Consider the following 21,888-nt stretch of genomic DNA (forward strand, 5'->3'; position numbering starts at 1 on the left):
TGACTGATGTACAAGAGCACCTAGATCTCGTTGTACTGCCCCTTTACCTAACTTGACTCCATTTAGGTAGTAATCTGCCTTCCTGTTCTTGCCACCAAAGTGGATAACCACACATTTATCCACATTAAACTGCATCTGTCATGCATCCATGTACTCACCTAGCCTGTCCAGGTCACCCTGTATTCTCCTAACATTCTCCTCACATTTCACCATGCCTCCCAGCTTTGTGTCATCAGCAAATTTGCTAATATTACTTTTAATGCCTTCATCTATATCTATGTTGCCAGCTCTCAGTGCAATCTTTTGCCGTCTTGCTAAGGGATCTGCTGCCATGAAAAGTGGAGGTGGACGGTAACACCAGGCATACCTCATTTAGGTGTCAGCTTGGTAAAGCTGGAACACCAAGTGCAGCAGCATTTGATAGAGCAAAGTAATCCCACAGAGCATATTTAAGCTAACAGACCTGCCACCTCCAATCATTAATGGCAATGGGCAATTAAACTTCCGAATGGAGGAACGGAGCGCCACTGATATTTCTATTCCCTATTATCCTGGTGCCAGGATGTTAGTACAAAAGACGAGGCTGAAACATTTGAAAATAATTTTCTGCCAGAAGTTCCAATTGAATCTTAGCCTCTCCTGAGGTCCCCAGCATTAGTGTCTGTTCAGTCTGGGTGCTATGCTCTATATTCAAAAGGCTAAGGACCCCTGACAACTACTCAGCAGTCATGTTGAAAATTTGTTCTCCAAGCCAAGCTGCTCCTGTACCGCTACACTGGTGTGCACACTGAAATAGCCAGTTACGTCCTAACCACAAAAACAGGTCAAATACAATCCAGCCAATTACCATCTCATCAATCTACTCTCAACCATCAGCACATTGTTGGAAGGTTTTGTCAACAGAACTCTCACTGGCACTGCATGGAAATAATCAACTTGTTTATGCTCAGTTTGGGTTACACCAGGGCTACCCACATTCTCGCCTAACTGCAGCTTTGGTCCAAAAATTGACTTAGGAATTGAATTCAAGTAGTGAGGTGAAGGAACTGCATTGACGCAAGGCAGTGTGAAATCAACGAGTGCTAGGAAGAGATGTCAGTGTGAATCAAGGAGAACACCGATTACGAGTTAGTTATACCTAGCTATCAGGAGTGATAGTGATAGTTGACAAAGTTGTTGCTTGTTTAAAGCACCTTACATTAAAAAAATGAAGATCATAAATTAGGTGTAGTCAAGATGTTCTGACAGTGGCAAGAAGGCAAAGCTTTCGTTGTGAAGAAAAATTTGTATAACTGAGAATGCGAAGAATGATTTTAAATTGTAAAAATTACAGTTCTGCTATAATGCGCATTTCATCCGCGCAAATTGGTTATAACATTAATCAATTATGGATGTTGTTTAGATAATGTGAACTTTCTACTGAACAGATATAACAATTTTCTATTAGTGGTCCTCTAAAGTGTGATTTTCTTCAGTTTTCCTTAGCACAATTTTCTATAGGATGAGGCCACAGAGCATCACAACTGTTGCATTATCGCAGAACGACCTGTATTTCCATTTATCAATGACTGGAGCAAATGTAAGATTACGATGAAAACAAAAGGGCGGGTGAGGAGAAGTTCGTGTAGTGGTTCGTATCATGTGCACTCCTATCAGATGTAATGCTGGAAGCAAGATAAAGCAGGTTTTGGAATGGATGTTGGTAAATATTAAACGAGAATTTAAAAGACAGTGGAAAAAAACTTGCATAGTTCTTTGGGTACTTCCAATGGTTTCCTTCTCTGCTGTGACATCATTCAATTCTAAGTAATTATTCTAGTGTACACTCAATAATTGCTTATTAATGACCCACTATTTTTATTTAACTTAGCAAATGTATAATCTGTGGCCCACAAATATTCATACGCATGTGAATGTAGGCACTATAAATTATAAACAAAATGTGGAATGACAATGTGATACGTTAGCATTTTAAAGAAACATGGACTGGAAGTCTTGGTGTGATTCTTTATCTCTCTTGGTAACTCCCACCTGCAGCCCCCTCTCTCTGGCTGTGCTTGTGCTCGTGCTGTCTTTGCCCCCTCTGGCACTACTCCATGCATGTGCGCTCACTTTGCTCTCCTGCTGGTGTGAACACCCTCCGTGCCCATGAATCCCCTGTTAACACACTCAATTGCCCACTGGGGCTGGCGTTCTCTGTTCTCGTTTGCTTTCTGTTGCCCACCCCTGTACTATTTCCCGTTTGGCCTTCCTGTGCTTGCTTTGTTGCTGCCCTGCAATGTGAGCTCTCACTGGCTCTATCTGATGCCTCTGTGGGCCTCCCCAACCTTGCGCTTGCCCAGTCTCTTTCCACGCACTGTATCTGGCTCCTCCCTCTTTCTGATATACCCAACCGCACTTTCTGTTTTAATTTTAGATGAGGTTGTAATTTTGTCGCAAGAGTGCTGGAGTCCTCAAAATCTCAATCCCCACCACTTACAGTACTTGGCGTTATAAATTCAGAATTGCAAGGTTGGAAATTAAAGCTGAATGACTGCAAGCTAATGGCAACAGAAGCTGCCACCTTAAAATTAAAATGTATTCTCACTGCAACTTCTGTGGGTCTGGAAGAAATGATTTGGCTTCTGGAGTGTGACAGTTATTGGGCCAGCAATCTTGATTGTGGAACGTTATTAAATTTAACCAAATAAATCTTTGTTTTTTTTATTACTGCAGAAACTGGCCATTAATTGTCAAAAACACAACTGGATTACCCTGTTGCTTCACTTTACAATTGGCTAGTTCATACTGTGATGTCACGGTGAGACATTGAGGTGACTCAGCAAGTCACTTGTTGTGCTAACAGTTGATCTTATTGGCATGCCAGTACCTTTTCAGAGCAGCTAAGGTTGAACAAACTTAACAGTCTTGCTAATTTTGCCCAAGAATGAAAAATACAAGTTTAAAAATAACTGTTTTCACACTTGGGCAATTATTGCTCAGCTTTAACTGATCGGTGGTCTTGACGATACTCCAGACAAAATTACAACCATGCAGATCCAGTTTATAACAATTTACCTGATACGCCTCTTGTCTCTTTAGTTTGCAGATATGATGGCTGCAGAAGGTTGGCCTATTTCAGTGACTGCTTTTGTCTTTTTCTTTCAGGAGGCAATTATGGATGGGACAGAGATTGCAGTGTCACCTCGGAGCTTGCATAGTGAGCTGATGTGTCCCATCTGTCTGGACATGTTAAAGAACACCATGACAACGAAGGAATGTTTACACCGCTTCTGCTCGGACTGTATTGTCACTGCACTCCGCAGCGGGTAGGGGACCATTGTGCACTGCCAGCTTTGGATATGTGACTTGCGTTTGAAAAAGAAGTGCACCTTAAGCAATATTTTCAGAGGCTCAGAAACAAATTTGCTGACTAATGTGCTAGATGTTTCATGAAATGAGGTTTAGTGAGTTGCGGCCTAGAGTTTAGTAATGCAGTATGGGCTCTGTTTCCATGGACTGGTCACTCCTATAAGGCAGCAAGCTTGATTTATTACTAAATGCAGTTTTAATTGACGTGCTTTCTGCAGCAGCCTTCAGTAGGAGTTACAGCACCATCCAGTGATAGGGATCAGTTACTACAACAATTACTGTTCACAAATGGAGAGAAGAACAGAATGAACAAAGAACTTTTAGTCTTTTATAGTGTAGTAACCTTCACATCCTAGAGCTATTCCAAAACACTTCCCACTGAAATGCATTTAAAATATTGGCACTGTAATTCAACGGCTATTTTGAGCATTGCCGGTTCTAAATGATAGAAATAACTGAAATGTCCAGTTAATTTGCTTTGATTTTGGCTGAACATTGATGTTTAATTAGAACAGTAGTACTACATTTGATCAATTAAGGTTATTGTCCCATTACTTTGTTGCGAACAGGGTGAATATATTTCTCCTCAGCTGATCTTAAATCTTTATTTTCTGGTTACTGATTCCAGTGGAAACTTTTTTTGTTGTTTATTTTGAGTTGAAATTTTTTTCTTAATTATTGTCCTGAACCAAAGATCAGCAACTGAGCCCAGCCAGTAAGTGAGAGAGTACTTACCAGTCAAAAGTATTGCAGGTGATTCTCATTCTGTGTGATGCCTATGTCAAGTGGTTTTGAAGGTATATAATGATGAAAAATATACTGAGACCATCTCAGCACCACTGTGCCATTGTATCACTTGCTTCATTGCTTGTCCTATAATTGAGTGAGATTGTCAATGAGAGGTAAAGCAAGTTTAGGTTGCGGACCTATTTTCACTCAAATTTACATTTGACACAATTTATTTTTGTGAATTTGTTTTTTGTTCAAATACGGGTCAAGGGCATCACTGGCGAGACCAGCATTTGCTGGCCATCCCTAATTGCCCAGAGGCCAGTTAAGACTTTGAGTCGCATGTAGGCCAGACCAGGTAACGATGGCAATTTACTCAGCGTCCGAGAGCTGTACAGCATGACAACATACCCTTCAGTCCAACTTGTCCATGCCGACTAGATATCCTACATTAATCTTGTCTCATTTGGCAGTATTTGACCTCTCTCCCTCTAAACCCTTCCTCTTCATATACCTATCCAGATGCCTTTTAAATGTTGTAATTGTACCAATGTCGATCACTTCCTCTGGCAACTCATTCCATATGCGCAACCCTCTGCGTGAAGAAGTTGCCCCTTAGGCCCCTTTTATATCTTTCCCCTCTCACCCTACACCTATGCCGTCCAGTTCTGGGCTTCCCCACCCCAGGGAAAAATGTCTTGTCTATTTGCCCTATCCATACCTCTCATGATTTTATAAACTTCTATGAGGTCACCCCTCAGCCTCTAACGTGCCAGGAAAAACAAGCCGAAGCCTATTCAGTCTTTCCCAATACTCAAACCCTCCAATCCTGGCAAGATACTTGTAAATTTTTTCTGAATCGTTTCACAACTTCCTTCCTGTAGGAGGGAGAGCTGAATTACACACACTATTCTAAAAGTGGCCTAACCAATGTCCTGTACAGCTGTAACATGACCTTCCAACTCCTATACTCAATGCTCTGACCAATAAAGGAAAACATACCAAATGCCGCCTTCGCTATCCTATCTACGTGTGACTCCACCTTGAAGGAACTATGAACCTGCACTGAACACTCCCCAGGATGTTACCATTAAGCTAATACTCCTGCCCTGATTTGCCTTTCCAAATGCAGCATCTCGCATTTATCTGAATTAAACTCCACCTGTCACTCAGCCCATTAGCCCATCTGGTTAAGATCCTGTTGTTACTCTGAGGTAACCTCCTTCGCTGAGCACTATACCTTCAGTTTTGGTGTCATCTGCAAACTTAGTGACTGTCTCCTAGGTGGTAAACATCCAAATCATTTATATAAATGACGCAAACCAGTGGTCCCAGCAGTGATCCTTGTGGCACATCACTGGTCACAGGCCACCAGCCTGAAAAGCAGCCTTCCATCACTATCCTTTGCCTTCTACCTTGAAGCCAGTTCTATCTCCAAATGGCTAGTTCTCCCTGTATTCCATGTGATCTAACCTTGCTAACCAGTCTACCACTTACCTAAAGGACTTCAGTGAACCAGGTAGGTTTTTCAATCTGTATTAGGTACTTATTTCTAGATTTTTTTTATTGGATTCAAATTCCACTATCTGCCGTGGTGGGATTCAAACATGGATCTTCAAACCTGGGTCTCTGTATTATCAGTCCGCTGATAATATCACTAGTCCATTGCTTTCTCCCTATCTGTCTAGTCTGGATTAGAATCCATGTGACAAGCCAGTACTCAACACATTGCACTGTTTTGTTTCCTGAAGTCCATGTCTTTAAATGTTCATCATTCCTTTTTGTTTATCAGCAAGTGACTTCTTACCCTTCCCAAATTTTAGGTTTTCCTTCCATTATATACCAAGCACAAAATGAATGGTTGAACAGGTCTTTAATTTTCAATGTGTATAATTTTGTCTTATCTGTTTCACTACATTCTAGTATTTGCTATGGAACCACCTTAGCCTGAAATCTCTTACTGCAGCTAAATGTTGCCATTCCAGGCTGGCTAACATTACTTGACCTTCACTGAAGAATTCAGACTAGGATGGTGGCTGGTATGTTGAACTGATATTTTTGAACTGATATCAGTCTGTTGAACTGATATTTTTGGCTACTTTTGCGTAGAAACAAAGAATGCCCCACATGTCGAAAGAAGCTGGTGTCTAAACGATCTCTCCGACCAGATCCTAATTTTGATGCGCTGATCTGTAAGATCTATCCGAGCAGGGATGAGTATGAAGCACATCAAGACCGTGTGCTTGCACGATTGAGCAGACTCCATAACCAACAGGCTCTAAGCAGTAGCATTGAGGAAGGGCTGAAAATGCAGGCCATGCACAGGTAAGAGGGTCCTCGTCCTTGGATGTATATAGTGCGTATATTTCTCTCAGCTTCTCATTTGAACCTTTTCAGTCAGGTCTCTGCTCCTGACACATCACTGAAATACCTTTTGTAATGGTCACAAATTAAGGCTTATATGACTCTGACTGTCCTCACTACACCTTTTTTATTCGTGTTTACTTGTAATAAACCTTTTACATTGGTCGATCGCATCATCCTTTTCCATTGTCCAGTTGGGTGCAGCTGCTCTCAACTGTTCCTGCTCCTTTCCCATTGCAGCCAGAGATCCTAAGGCAAATTACTTACCTTGTGTTTCCCTTCCATGAAGGATCTGTCCTCGGGCCTCCTGCTATTTCGATGCTCTAGATGACAATAAATGGTGGTGCATTGTCAGAATCCACAGAATATACTCTGTGCGAGGGTAGAGCTGCGTACCATTAGTTCCCTCAGATTTGTCACACTGTCTGTCATTTAGTATTGGATGAACAGAGTTCCTCAAGTTTCTCCATCAATCTGTATTGAGGAATTAAGAGGGCTAAAAGGGGTCTTGAGATATCTTCAGCAAACAGGGTTAAGGAAAATCCCAAAGCTTTTTTTTTTCATTTTTAAGGAGCAAGAGGGTAACTCGAGAAAGGGTCAGCCCCACTCAAGGACGAAAAAGGAAAGTTATGTGTGGAGTCAGAAAAATAGGTGAGACTCTTAATCGAGTACTTTGCATCAGTATTCAAGGAGGAGAGGGACATGAGAGATGTTAAAGTTAGGGATAGATCTTTGAGTACTCTAGGTCAAGTCGGCATAAGGAGGGAGGAAGTTTTGGGTATTCTAAAAGGCATTAAGGTAGACAAGTTCCCAGGTCCCGATGGGATCTACCCCAAGTTACTGAGGAAAGCGAGAGAGGAAATAACTGAGGCTTTAACAGATATCTTTGCAGCATCCTTGAACACTGGTGAGGAGCTGGAAGACTGGAGAATTGCTAATGTTGACCATTTGTTTAAGGAGGGTAGCAGGGATACTCCTGGTAATTATCGACTGGTGAACCTGAAGTCAGTGGGAGGGAAGCTGCTGGAGAAAATACTGCAGATGGCACTAAGATTGGTGGAGTAACAGATAGTGAAGGGACTTTCAAAGAATACAGCAGAATATAGATTGGAGAGGTGGGCAGAGAAATGGCAGATGCGAGGTGATGCATTTTGGAAGATTCAAATCAAGAGCGAACTATACAGTAAATGGAAAAGTCCTGGGTAAAATTGGCATACAGAGAGGTCCATTGTTCCCTGAAGGTGGCAACGCAGGTCAGTAAAGTGGTCAAAAGGCATATGACATGCTTTCCTTCATTGGAATGGGTATTGAGTACAAGAGTTGGCAGGTCATGTCACAGTTGTATAGGACTTTGGTTTGGCCTCATTTGGAATGCTGCATACAGTTCTAGTCACCACCAAAAGGATGTGGATCCTTTGGAGAGTGTGCAGAGGAGGTTCACCAGGATGTTATCTGGTATGGAGAGTGCTAGCTATGAAGAGAGGTTAAATAGATCAGGGTTATTTTCATTACAAAGACGGAGGTTGCAGGGGGAGCGGGAATCCTGATTTAGGTCTACAAAATCATGAGAGGTATAGATAGGGTGGATAGTAATATGCAGAAAGTGATGGGGGCCTGGAATGCATTGCAAATGGAGGTGGTAGAGGCAGGAACGATAATGTCATTTAAGATGTATCTAGACAGATACATGAATGGGCAGAGAGCAAAGGGATACAAATCCTTAGAAAATAGGCGGCAGGTTTAGGTAGAGGATCTGAATCTTCATCACTTGGAGGGTTGAAGGGCCTGTTCCTGTGCTGTAATTTTTTGTTCTTTGTAAGTTAAATATTGAGTAAATAAAATGCAGTTGCCACTTATTCCACCTTCTCGCCTCTAGTCTTATCCCCATCCTTGGCTATTGTCTGGCTGATTGTGACTGTGGTGGCAAAATGCTGAGCTTCAGTATCCATGTTCCGTCCACCTCCATAATGTCATCTGTGAGAGCACTGTGTCAGCTCATTGTTTCTGAAATCCTTATGCTTTTTATAATCTGAGGTTGCCTCTTTCAACTGGTGGGCTTTGGCATTCCAGAAATTTCAGTGCGTCCAAAACTGAAGTCTGTGATGTAACTCTCTGCATGTTCTGCTCATGTAATATTGCATGCCTGCTGATCTGCATTTAATTTTCATTCTTACATAATGCCAGATTTAAAATTCTCAACCCTGTGTTTAAATCCATGCACTACTTCACACCTTCATATATTTGCAGCCTCTTCTGGCTCTTTAGGGCTCCTGGATTTTTGTGCTCCAAATATAGCTTTTTGCACATCCTATGTTTCCATTATCTGTCCAGTAATGCTCATGGCACACAAGGAGGGCACAAATTTTCAACTGCTTGGGCCTTTGAACTTCCTTTTTTAACCACTTCTAAAATTGATTACTTTGATCATATTTTCTAGCAGTTTTTATTGTGGTTCAGTCTCTCAAATTCTATGATTACACTTTGTGGTGAAGTGCCTCAGGATGTTTTCTTGTGTTAAGTGATATAAATGCAAGCTGTTGTTGTGAGGGTAGAAGAAGGGCCCTGCATTCTTAGGTGAAAGAAAGAAGCCAAGAGTCAATCTGATTGACGATGCCAAAAAGTAGCCATTTTTGAAGTTGGTGGGAAGGGTTAAAACAAGACTTATAAAGACATGAGCGACATAGGTGAAATTGGAAAATTTAGAAGGTTCACTGTTTAATAGATATTAAATAATGGGTGGGAGGAAAAAAATCTGAAAGAAATCCGTTCATAACTTCTGCATCACATTGTGTATTACAAGTCAGTATTCTGAGAGAGATTAACTTTATTAGAAGGTATCAGCAAATTCGACTGTTTGTCATTGAGTGTAGAGATTTGAAAGTTAGAATATGTATATATTTTTCTGTTAAGTCTTTGAAATTGCATCTTGGGGTAATTGTTTAAGAATATTGCTTTAAAGTTTCTGTCTGTTACTTGAATAGAAGTTTTAATCATTATTTTAAAGACGTTTTATTAAGACATTGTCAGTCTTACATCTGTGGTCAGCAAAGGTTTGGAAAGAATTTTGAGGGATAGGATTTATGACTATTTGGCAAAGCAGAGTGTGATTTAGGATGTAGGTTTGCTCGCTGAGCTGTAGGTTTGATATCCAGATGTTTCATTACCTGGCTAGGTAACATCATCAGTGGTGACCTCCAAGTGAACTGAAGCGAAGCTGTTGTCTCCTGCTTTCTATTTATATGTTTGTCCTGGATGGGGTTCCTGGGGTTTGTGGTGATGTCATTTCCTGTTCATTTTCTGAGGGGTTGATAGATGGTATCTCGATCTGTGTGTTTGTTTATGGCGTTGTGGTTGGAGTGCCAGGCCTCTAGGAATTCTCTGGCATGTCTTATCTACCCTGGGACAGGCTAAGCAGTATTGTCCCAGTCGAAATGGTGGTTTTTCTCCTCCATGTGTAGGGCTAGGAGGCAGAGAGGGTCGTGTCTTTTTGTGGCTAGCTGGTGTTTGTGTATCCTGGTGGCTAACTTTATTCCTGTTTGTCCTACGTAGTGTTTGTGGCGGTCCTTGCATGGAATTTTATAGATGACGTTGGTTTTGTCCATGGGTTGTACTGGGTCTTTGAAGTTTGTTAGTTTTTTGTTTGAGAGTGTTGGTGGGTTTGTGTGCTACTAGGATTCCAAAGGGTCTTAGTAGTCTGGCTGTCATTTCTGAAACTTCTTTGGTGTATGATAAGGTGGTTAGGGTTTCTGGCTGTGTTTGGTCTGCTTGTCGTGGTTTGTTCTTGAGGAATCTGCGGATTGTATTATTTTGAGTATCCGTTCTTCTTGAATATGTTGTATAGGTGGTTCTCTGTTTTCCGAAGTTTGTTTGTGCTGCAGTGTGAGGTGGCTCATTGGATTAGTGTGATTAAAGGCAGTCAGCATGGCTTTGTGTGGGGCAGGTAATGCCTCACAAATCTTAAGTTATTTGGGGAGGTGACAAAGCAGGTCGACGAAGGTCGAGCAGTGGATGTGGTGTACGTGGACTTTCGCAAGGCATCTGATAAGGTTCCCCATGGTATGCTCCTTCATAAAGTCAGGAAGTATGGGATACAGGGTGATTTGGCAATCTGGATTCAGAATTGGCTGGCTGACACAAGGCAGAGAGTGGTTGTAGATGGAAACTATTCTGCCAGGAGGTCAGTGTTGAGTGGGGTCCCGCAAAGGTCTGTTCTTGGGCCTCTGCTCTTTGTAGTTTTTAGAAATGATTTGGATGAGGAGGTTGAGGGGTGGGTTAGTAAATTTGCAGATAACACAAAGGTTGGAGGTGTCGTTGATTAGCATAGAGGGCTACTGAAGGCTGCAGCATGACATAGACAGGATGCAGAGCTGGGCTGAGAAATGGCAAATAGAGTTCAACCTGGGTAAATGCGAAGTGATGCATTTTGGAAGGTTGAATTTGAATGCTGAATATAGGATTAAAGACAGGATTCTTGGCAGTGGGGAGGAACAGAGGAATCTGGGTGTGCAAGTACATAGATCCCTCAAAGTTGCCACCCAAGTGGATAGGGTTGTTAAGAAAGCTTATGGTGTTTTGGCTTTCATTAACAGGGGTCTCGAGTTTAAGAGCCGTGAGGTTTTGCTGCAGCTCTACAGGTCCCTGGTGAGACCGCATTTGGAGTATGTGTCCAGTTCTGGTTGCCCTACTATAGGAAAGATACAGAGGCTTTGGAGCGGGTGCAAAGATGGTTTACCAAGATGCTGCCTGGACTGGAGGGCTTGCCTTATGATCAAAGATTGAATAATCTTGGACTTCTTTCTCTAGAGAGAAGGAGGAAGAGAGGAGACCTGATTGAGGTATGCAAGATAATCAGTGGAATAGATAGTCAATAGCCAGAGACTTTTCCTCAGGCCAGGATTGACTGGTACGAGGAATCGTAATTTGAAGATATTAGGAAGAAGGTACAAAGGAGATGTCAGAGGTAGGTTCTTTATGCAGAGAGTTGTGAATGCATGGAATGTTTTGCCAGCTGTGGTGGAAGCAGTCACTGGGAACATTTAAGTGACTGCTGGACGTACTCATGGATAGCAGTGAGTTGAGGGGTGCGTAGATTGTTAACTATATTTTACATTAGGATTAACCTCGGCACACCATTGTGGACTAAAGGGCGAGTTCTATGCTGTACTTTGTTCTATGTTTTCAGTTTATTAAAGCAAGGAAATTTGAGGCATTAAATGTGTGCTGATATCTCCCATTTAGTTTTGCATGTATAGTATTGTCGGAGGCATAACGTAGGACCTCAGTGAAAATGATTTGCAACTTACTGTTAACTTGCCAACGTTTTTGAAGACCGGTGACCTTTGCTAACTCTCAACACAGTCAAGGGGATAGGCTCACTTGCAGATTTCTAGTCAGCCAGGTTGGTGAAATTATCATATTCTGTTTTCTTGTTTGTATGCTATCCAGCATTAATTATTGGATAGTGATCTTTGTGCACCTGAGAGGCTCCAGAAGTCAACTCCGTGTCTCTACTGTCTTGGCTGAGATAAGATAAGCAAATATATTGACAAACCTTGAACCTTTGTGGCATCCTGCTCACTCAATTCTGTACTGTATAGGTCAATGGGTGGGCAGAAACTGTGGGACCTAAGGTAGTTTTGACAGATAATTCAGATGCTTCATTGTTGGATTTTAAAACATTGTTCTTGTGGGTACCAGATGACTGCAATCAGGCTCTGTAGATGCATGTATTTTTAAGTATGCTGATTTTCTGCCACCCTCACTGCTAAATTCTCTTTTTGTAGAGCTCAGCGAGTAAGGAAGGCGCAGCACGAATCAGACAATACCACTTTCAGTGGTGGTGAGGACAACTGTGACAGCCGCTCTCATGTCAGCAATGTGTCTACGCACAGCAATCAGGAGGCTGGTCCAAGCCGCAAACGCTCTAAAGCTTCTGATGACTCTTGTCCCGATCTGGATAACTCACGGGAAGGGGCAGGAAGTCCAGATGTAGGTGTGGACTCCTGCAGTGAAATCGAGCTGGTGTTCCGACCTCACCCTGTGCTTGTGGAAAAAGATGAATATTCCCAAACAAGGTATGGGCAGTGGCATGTGCAGATAGATTCCAGTGCAAAGTATTGGATTTCTTGTATTGAGATGACCGTTTCTGTTTTGGCTCAATGCGGCATGGTGGTTAGCACTGCTGCCTCTCAGCGCCAGGGATCTGGATTCAATTCCAGTCTCTGGCGACTATCTGTGGAGTTTGCACATTCTCCCTGTGTCTTGCATGGGAAGTTGCCCATGGTGTTAGGTGCATTCTTCAGGGGTAAATATAGGGTTGAGGAATGGGTCTGGGTGGGCTACTCTTCGGAGAGTTGGTATGGACTTGTTGGGCCGAAGGGCCTGTTTCCATACTGTCTAATCTAATCTTTATGGGCAGCACGGTGGCTCAGTGGTTAGCACTGCTGCCTCCGTGTCAGGGACCCAGGTTCAATCCCTGCCTTGGGTGACTGTCTGTGTGGTGTTTGCACATTCTCCCCGTGTCAGCGTGGGTTTCCAGCGGGTACTCCGGTTTCCTCCCACAATCCAAAGATGTGTAGGTTAGGTGATTTGGCCATGCTAAATTGCCCATCGTGTTACGTGTATTAGCCAGGAGTAAATATGGGGAATGGATCTGGGTGGTTACTCTTTTTGAAGGGTCGGTGTGGACTTGTTGGGCCGAAGGACCTGTTTCCATACTGTAGGGAATCTAATCGATCCCCCAGTTGCTCTTGCTGTTTCTGAATTGGCTATGTTCTAATCAGTCAATGTGATTCTGCATGCTTCTCTTGATTGTAGGCAGAACTACTATGCAAAGTTTTTGAATTTTTTATGCCATTAAGGAGGATGAACGAGCGTGAATGCCACTTTAGCAGGTGTAATTTTGCTGTAAGCAAGGTAACAGAGAGAAAGAGAGAGGGAGAGAATGAAGCATATGGTGCCTTTCATAGTCAATGAATTACTATCACTTTTAGGAAGCAGATGTGCAAAGTACGTTGTGCAGAGCAAAGTTCTACTGTAATGAAGTAAATGCCCAATCAATCTAGTAAAACCAAGGTACTGCAAATACTGGAGGTTGGAAATAAAAACAGAGAGGTTTGGAAGAACTCAGCTGGTCTGGCAGCATAAGTGGAGAGAGAAGCACAGTTAATGTTTCATGCCCAGGTAATCCATTTTGGTGTAAGCAAACTGTGGGCAGATGGAAGTGTTGAATAAGACACCAGACGTGACTTTATTTCTTGATTTCTCAGGGCTGATCCATCTGTTTAACGCAAAATGACATAATAAGCTGCAAAGTTGGTAATGAGAGCTGTTGCTCCATAAGTCATTGGAGTAGAAGTATGCCATTCAGCCCACTACATCTCCATTCAATGAGATTATTGGTGATCTGATAATCCTATGGACCACTTTCCTTCCCTTTTCCTGTAATCCTTGGTTCCGTTGCTGATTTTTAAAAAATCTTTCTATCTCAGCCTGGAACATTCTTAATAACCCAGCTTCAACTACCCTCCGAGTGAAGAAATTCCTTCTCACCTCTTTTATTAAATGTGTGTGACCCTTTAGTCTGAAATTGCGCTTTCTTCACCTTGACACACTCAAGGGGAAGCAACCTTTCCATTTCTACCTTGTCAAGCCGCCAAAGAATCTTGAATGCTTTAGTAATTTTTCTGTTGTTCTTCTAAGTTTAAATACAGTCACAACCTACTGAACCTCTCCTGATAAAATTTCTCCATACCCGGGGTTAACTTGGTGAAAGTTCTCTAGATGGCCTCCAATGCCAATTTACCTTTCTTTAGTTAAGTGGGGGGCAGAACTGTTCACAGTATTCTAGGTGTGGTCTGACGAGTGCCTTGTATAATTTTAACAAGACTTCCCTCATTTTTATTTTAATATTCCATTCACTTTGAAATAAAGGCCAATGTTCCACCTGCCTTCCCGATTACCTACTGATCTTGAATGCGAGTTTTTTGTAACTTAAGCATGTAGATCCCCAAATCCCTTGTGCTTCAGTTTTTCTCCATTTAGATTAATCTCCTTTTTCTGACCAAAGTGCGTAAGCTCAAATTTTCCCAATTTATATTCCATTTGCTAAGATTTTTCTACTCATTTAATCTATATATGTCGCTCTGCTTACTGTTATTCTCACGGCTTGCCTTCCCACTTGTATTTATTTCACAAACTTAGCGACAATGCATTCACTTGCAGCATCCTTGTGCTTAATATATTTTGTAAAAACTTGTGGCTTTAGCAGTGATTGGAACTTTTATTGCATGTTACCATTCTGAAAATGTCCCTCTTATCCCATCTCTGCCTTCTGTTAGTTAGCCAATTCTCTGTATTCATCTATTCTTAATGCGGTGCTATTACATTCCATGTAATAGTGTGTAACATATTCCCAGCAACAGATGTTAAATTAAACTGGCCTAGAGATACCTGTGTTTTTTTTTGTCTCCTTCCTTGTTGTGTAGTTTACTTTACAAAATAATCTCAGGAACGTCAAGGTATAGACCATGACAGTTTGTTGAGCTAATGTTGAGAAAGTCGACCCCAGAAAAAATTTTAAGGTAGGAGTCTTAATGAGGATTCATCAAATATTTATATGTTGTAAATCACGTAGTACATTACGTAAATTCTAAAATGGCTTGTTTTACACAAACACCTTGTTTTTTGCACATTTCAAAAGCGTCAAGGCTCCTGTTACCTCCTGGTCTGACCATTCAGTTTTCAGGTGTTATCCTATCTTCTGCCTGAAGCTGATGTTTCATTCCCATTCTTGACTAAATCCCATCGCTTTGTCTTTCTCAGTGTGATGGGGTGTCATCCTCGCATTCTATTTCCAAGTAAGGCCTCATTTAACGTTAGTTCAGCCATATTGCTTTCACAGAAATGGTCTATCTGCTGCATCAGCATCTGAGGGTGTTTATGCTGTTTAAATAATTTTCTTTTTAACCTGACTACTTTCTTGAATAAGAAAAAATGAAAAATGATTCTTTAAAAGATTATTACTTATGAAATTAATTAGAACATTCTTCCCCATTCTAATCCAGCTCAATTTTCATGTGGATTCACAGGTTAACATGTCATACCCACATTGCCCTCTAACATTATCATGCAGTCCACTGTTTCTGTGCCAAACAGCAAACACCAAACTGCACTAATCCTGGTTACCTACAAGTAGTCCATAGCCTGGTATACCCTAGCATTATAAATACTCATCCAAATGCTTCTTAAATTTTGTAAGAGTACCTTCTCCCACCACCCAACCCCCGAGGCAGCACGTTCCATATTTCTGCAACCCTCTAGGTTGAAAAGATTTTCCTCACATCTCCTTTTAAACCACTTGCTACTCACCTTAAACTTAAATCCTGTATTCTTTGATACATCTGTCATGGGGAAAAGATTCTCACAGTCTACCCAGTCTGTGCCTCTCAAAATTTGTATTCCTCAATCCGAACCTCCTTCAGCTATCTCTGCTTTAGGGCAAACAAAATCTGCCTCTCCAGTCTCCTCATTACTGAGATTTTTCCATCTCAGGCCACATCCTGGTGAGTCTCCTCCGCACCCCCTCCCAGTGCAGTCATGACCTTCCAATAGTGTGGCAACCAGAATTGCACACTGTATCCTATCTATGGCAAAGTAATGTTTTGTAAAGTTGTAACAAAGACTCTGTGTCTGACCTTTGTATTCTGTGCCCCGACTGAAGGCAAGTATCCCTTCTTCATCTCTCTCTCTCTACCTGTGCTGACATCTCCAGGTATCTAGATTTGTTCACCAAGGTCCCTTTGTTCCTGAGTACTCCCTTGGGACGTACATCTGTTACGTATTTACATCGCTTATTAGACCTCCCAAAATGTATGATCTCACACTTAACAAGATTAAATTCCATATGCGATTGCTGTGCCCAATTTAACAGCTAATCAAATCAGACTCTAGTTGAGAGCATTCTTCTCACAGTAAGCAATACCATCAATTTTGCATTATCTGCAAACTTAATAAGTATTCCTTTTGCACTCACATCCAGGTCGTTAATGTACATAAACAGAATGGGTCCCAGCACGAATCCCTATGGTACACTGCTGGTCACAGGTTTCCAAACATATCTTCCACTGTCATTCTTTGCCTCCTATTTAGAAGCCAATTTTGAATCCAGTTTACTCTTACCTTTTGGACCAGCCTTCCATTTGAAACCTTGTCAAAAGGCCTTATTGAAGTCCTTCTAAACCACATTAACTGCATTGAAAAAACAACTTTGACTCCATTCCATCTTAAATAAGAGGTTATGTCGGCAATTTTCAAATTCTGTGGAACGTTTCCAAAACCTAAGGCTTCTTGAAAGATTACTACCATTTCTGTAGCTACTTCCTTTAGTATCCTAGAATGCATCCAGGGGGCTTGTAGCTTTCAGTCTTTAGTTTTCCTATTACCTTTTCTACGTTGATATGAATTGTTTTTATTTCCTCCTGCTTTTTTGACCCTTGTTTATTTAGTATTTTGGAATACTATTCATGTCTTCTACAATGAAAACTGATGTGTAATAGTTGAATAATTGCTATTTCCTGGTTCCTTGCTATTTCCCTTGCACATTCTGTAAGGGGTGGATGTTACATTGGACCTCTCATCTGTTTCATTAGCCACTGACTGATCCAAAATAGCCCAATCCTGTTGCACCCATGGATGCTGTCTTAAATAAACAGATGAATTCTTCCTTGTGACTGTCTGCCAATTTGACTTTCCCAATCTAGTGTTACCAGTGATTAATGTGTTGACATTTTTACAGGTCTTCCTTTTATCTCATGAATTATACATTGTTCTATTCAATAGCTATTGATAGGCATCCAATAGTCGTCTTCTCCTTCTCCTCCACCCCGTGCCCCACCACCACCAAGATCATCTATCTCTGGTTATCTCTTACCGCCACCTTTATGGGTTTTACAACTCCAAGTTGGATCTGAATTTATTCTCAAACATTTTCTACAGGTATTGCTTGCTCTGGTTCACCTTAGTGTCTGACAGCTTCCTCATACTGCAGCAGCAGATCACCAGTCCTGCCATCATGACAATTTGTGATTTAATGACTGTAGATTCCATAGTTTTTACACTTTTTACACTTTTTAATTCACCCAGAGAGCTGTGAGCCTGTGGAATTCTCTGTAGTAGAAAGTGGTTGAGGTCAAAATATTGAATCTTTTCAAGAAAGCATTAGATATATTTTGGGGGCAAAAGACATCAAAGGGTGTGGGACAAAAGTGTAAATTAGGTATTGAATGAGATCCGATTGAATGGTGGAGCAGGGTTCAGTGGCCTACTCCTCTCTCTTTTTTATGTTTCTATGCAAAAACTGCCCCCTCTGTCATTGAACTCTAACCATTAGACCCACTGTTTTGTAGATGTCAGTTTTGGTGATTGTTTGAGGAATGTCAACAATATATGTGAGAAATGTGAACATTCTCAGAATATCTCTTCGTTACTTTGATTTGTATCAGATGAGAAATAGTTCTACTCATCTTCATCTTTGAAGAACATACCTTGAGTTTTATTGTTTCATTTTTCTTTTTTCCTCTTTCCTATCTAATTCTGCAACCGTGATGTGCACTGTTGGTTCAGATATGTGAAGACTACTGCAAATGCCACTGTGGACCATTTGTCTAAATATCTTGCGTTAAGGATTGCTTTGGAGGAACAGCAGAAGAGCCTTGGGAATAATGCTGTCAGTCTCGAGGAAGTCAGTGAGAAGCAGTACACAATCTACATCACCACCTCAGGGGGCCAGTTCACGGTAGGTCCATAAAATCCACGTTTTGACCCATTGTATGCATCTGAATTGAAAGGTTCTTCTGCTGTTTCTGATTCTCTTATGTTCCACTTGTCTCAACTTACATGTCTTTCAGACCTATTTCATTACTGGACTTGCAACATGAAGTGTCTGGCTCTAACTTGTTCTTCCCCTGATCAATGACACTGTTTCCTCATGTCCTAACCTCATCTGTCCCTCTTGTTATGCAAGCTTTAAAGTCTGGTTTGGATTCACCTTTAGTTTATCTTGTCTTCACATTTTCATGCTTTGGGCTTTGGCCTTGGCCTTTAAGGTTTTCCAAAACAAATTAAGGAAAAGCTGGATTTGTCACAATGAAGTGTCTTCTGCACATGTAGGAATGAGAGAAGCCACAGTTTCTGCATTGTTGTCAGCACCAACTCACTAAGGATATTTGTTGTTGAAATGCCTATGCCTGTGGTAAGACGCAGCACCCTAAGTAGGGACATGACAACACGATTCACAGCTGTCCTGCTCGCCTAATCAATTTTTCTCCTCTTTCTCTGCTTCCCACCCCCCCCAAAAGATGCTGATTAATGGTCTTTAGTCTATCTAACTGGTCATTCTCCATTTATGAGCAGACATGTTGAACTAGAATGGTGACTTACAAGCTCAGTCTCAAAATTCTCATCCCAACCCCGACTCTATTTCTTTCATCTGATACAATCCTCTGAGATCTGTTCCTGACAAAGTTGCCTCTTACCCATTCCTGATTATAGTCTGTAATAACTGTCTCTAAGCTGCTTGGTAATTACCTCCCTAAGTGCCTGTGCTTCTCCACTCCCTTTTTTTTTTTAAAAGATATTCTTTAAAACCTGCACTTTGTCACGTTATCATATTCAAGGTTTGTGAGAAGATTTGTAGCTCGGGTGCTCGTTGTTGTGGTTCTGTGTGCCGAGCTGGGAATTTGTGTTGCAGACGTTTCGCCCCCTGTCTAGGTGACATCCTCAGTGCTTGGGAGCCTCCTGTGAAGCGCTTCAGTGATCTTTCCTCCGGCATTTGTAGTGGTTTGTCTCTGCTGCAGTGGCAGGTATATTGGGTCCAGGTCAATGCAGCGGGCAGCAGGAACTGACAACCGGAAGTGGCAGAGGCAAACCACTATAAATGCCGGAGGAAGCATCACAGAAGCGCTTCACAGGAGGCTCCCAAGCACTGAGGATGTCACCTAGACAGGGGACGAAACATCTGCAACACAAATTCCCAGCTCGACGAACAGAACCGCAACATGTTATCATATTTTCTTGTGTTAAATACTTTTTGTTTATGCTCCCTCAAAGGGCTTTGAATTATTTTGTTGTGTTTAAGATGTTAAATAAAAACATGTTGCTGTTTCGGAAACAACCGACCCTGACCAGAGATCCGAGGTGAACTGAAATATCTCTGGCTCTCGGTAGAAATTTGAGACAGAGTCAGTTCTTCTACCTTGGATCACTATCCTGAGAAGTTGTATCACCCCAGGTGAGATCAGCTAATCCAGAAAGTAACAGACCGCTGAGCTGTTTTGCTGCAGTAGGTAGCTTGTTTAACCAATATTTTTCTGTTCTTCAGGGAACTTTCTTGATGGGAGATTTCTATTTAATTTTGTCTTTGAATTTTCTGCAGACGTTGAATGGATCATTGACACTGGAATTGGTAAATGAGAAATATTGGAAGGTCAGCAAGCCTCTTGAGCTATACTATGCACCCACCAAGGAGCAGAAATAGTGAAGGAAGGAAGAGGACCAGAAGAAAACTGCTATCTGCTTGCTTGCTCCTTCCATATATTTGCCATAGTAAGACTGCAACAGCTTTTTTGGCATTGGAGATTGTGGAAGGGACTGTGCTGAATCCCAGAAGAGAAGAACTGGCTTGAAATTTTGAATGCAGGGCCAATGAGAGGACATTCTCTTGCAGTCTGGGTTGGGGTATAGAATAAATATGAACTGTTACATACCATTACTCCTGTGTCCTCTAGTGCTGGGTGCGAATGTGTATTTTGAACTCAGGATCACATTTTGAGGTTTGACCTTATTTCTTCTGTGATCATTCGGCCATCTAGCTCATGAGTAGGTGTTCATGGAGCCCTGTGATTCTTGTGCAGGTTCCTTTTCTTTGACAACTTCTGATACTTTACGTGTATATGGCTAACCAAACCCATTAACTGAAACTGAACATTGAGGATGCACAGTACTGATAGTGCATACCCTTCTCCTGGTTGCAGCTAGTGAGGAGTTAGTGGACAAATGAGAAGTAGATGAGTTTAACCATTTTAAAATTTACAGCCCTGAAAGCCATTTTCGTGTCAGATTTGATTTTTTTTTGATGTACTGTTTCTCATTTTTCTATTGTTCCTTTTGTGTGTTTATAACATGCATGACTGCGTAATATTCACCATTATTATGTATCAAAATCCATAGCTCTGTTTATTGCTGATCTGCATTATTTTGGTTAATCCTTCTAGGTTTTATTTACATCAACCTTTGGCAAAAGAACTCTTGAAAGTCTTGTGCTTAATTTATAAGATGCTCAACATTTTCAGCTAATCTTAAATTCCTCCTCTTCCTCCTCCCACTCACCATTTTGTTTGCTGAGCAGTTGATTTCCTTTCAGCTGTTTCACTAAGAATAACCCTGAACTTTCTGGGTTTAAATAAAGTGCCTGTGCCAGTTGGCCTATGCTTTTGACCCCCCTTACATGCCTGGCTTAATGTTTTTGTTTTATCTCTCTTTTTCTTATTTGACTCTGTATTTGAAGAGTGTGTTGGTGAGCAGAAGTTAGCTGTGTTATGTGTGTTTTTGAGATTGGTTTGCACCACTTTTTGTAATATTGCTCAATTGACCTCTGACACCATTGAGGTAATGTATCCATTTCATGCCTGTTGATTTTCCATTCCAAAGCAATCTCGTAATAATTTTGTCTGTCACCTTGTATTGGATTTGAGGGAGGAGGAGCGGGGAAGGGGTAATTTTTTAAGGGTTAATACTGCTGTGCGCTTTCTTACTGTATCACATGAGTTTCATATCGTGTGATTAGAAGATGTTTGAATATCCAGAGAATAAAATTTATTGGGTGAGTTTTGTTTTAATAGAAAAAGACATGCATTTAAAAGATTCACTCTGCTGCTTTTTTTATTTCTCTGCTTTCTGAAGCCATTGACTTTTTTTTTCAATACTTCACTCTGGCTTGCACCAGCGATGCTGTTGAGCCGAGCCTCTTCCAATACGGCTGAAATGCTAGGTGGAGAAAATAGTAATCAAGTGCAGTATCCTGCGATAATTGTTCTTCTTCCTAACCCAAGACCATCATTGTCAACTGCAACTCATCACTGTTTTTGACATAGTTTTGCTAAATTAGGAGAGAACAAAGATTGTCTGACTTTGATACTGAATAAACCTCCTGCTAATTTTGGCTTTATTGTGATACCACTGTGCTCCATGCTAGTTGTTCCCACTGCTTGAAATACTCACGCTGCATACAGTACTTTATACACTCTGATCCTTATAAATAGGTTTTGATGAAATGAAATATAAATCGATAAAGTTGAAACTTTGAGAGAAATTGAACAGTGAACCATATATTGCATAATTCAGAGGGAAAATAATCATGTCAGATATAGTTTTCCTGGGCAGAACCTG

General features: G+C 41.3%; 1 protein-coding gene across 5 annotated transcripts in view; it reads left to right on the top strand.

Moving 5' to 3' along the window:
• Nucleotides 1-21,673, top strand: part of LOC122541312 (E3 ubiquitin-protein ligase RING2-B-like) — a 44,319-nt gene extending 22,646 nt beyond the window's left edge. For 2 of the 5 annotated variants that reach the window (XM_043677942.1, XM_043677943.1), the window contains exons 3-7: nucleotides 3,148-3,308; nucleotides 6,190-6,405; nucleotides 12,228-12,518; nucleotides 18,067-18,238; nucleotides 19,877-21,673. In XM_043677942.1, coding sequence (XP_043533877.1) covers nucleotides 3,148-3,308; nucleotides 6,190-6,405; nucleotides 12,228-12,518; nucleotides 18,067-18,238; nucleotides 19,877-19,978 — 942 coding nt within the window. In that variant the 3' untranslated portion in view covers nucleotides 19,979-21,673. The other 3 variants (XM_043677944.1, XM_043677946.1, XM_043677945.1) reach the window with 3 other exon arrangements.
• The last annotated feature ends 215 nt before the right edge of the window (nucleotides 21,674-21,888 follow it).

This window comes from Chiloscyllium plagiosum, chromosome 37, assembly GCF_004010195.1.
Source record: "Chiloscyllium plagiosum isolate BGI_BamShark_2017 chromosome 37, ASM401019v2, whole genome shotgun sequence".
Classification (NCBI taxonomy): Eukaryota; Metazoa; Chordata; class Chondrichthyes; order Orectolobiformes; family Hemiscylliidae; genus Chiloscyllium; species Chiloscyllium plagiosum.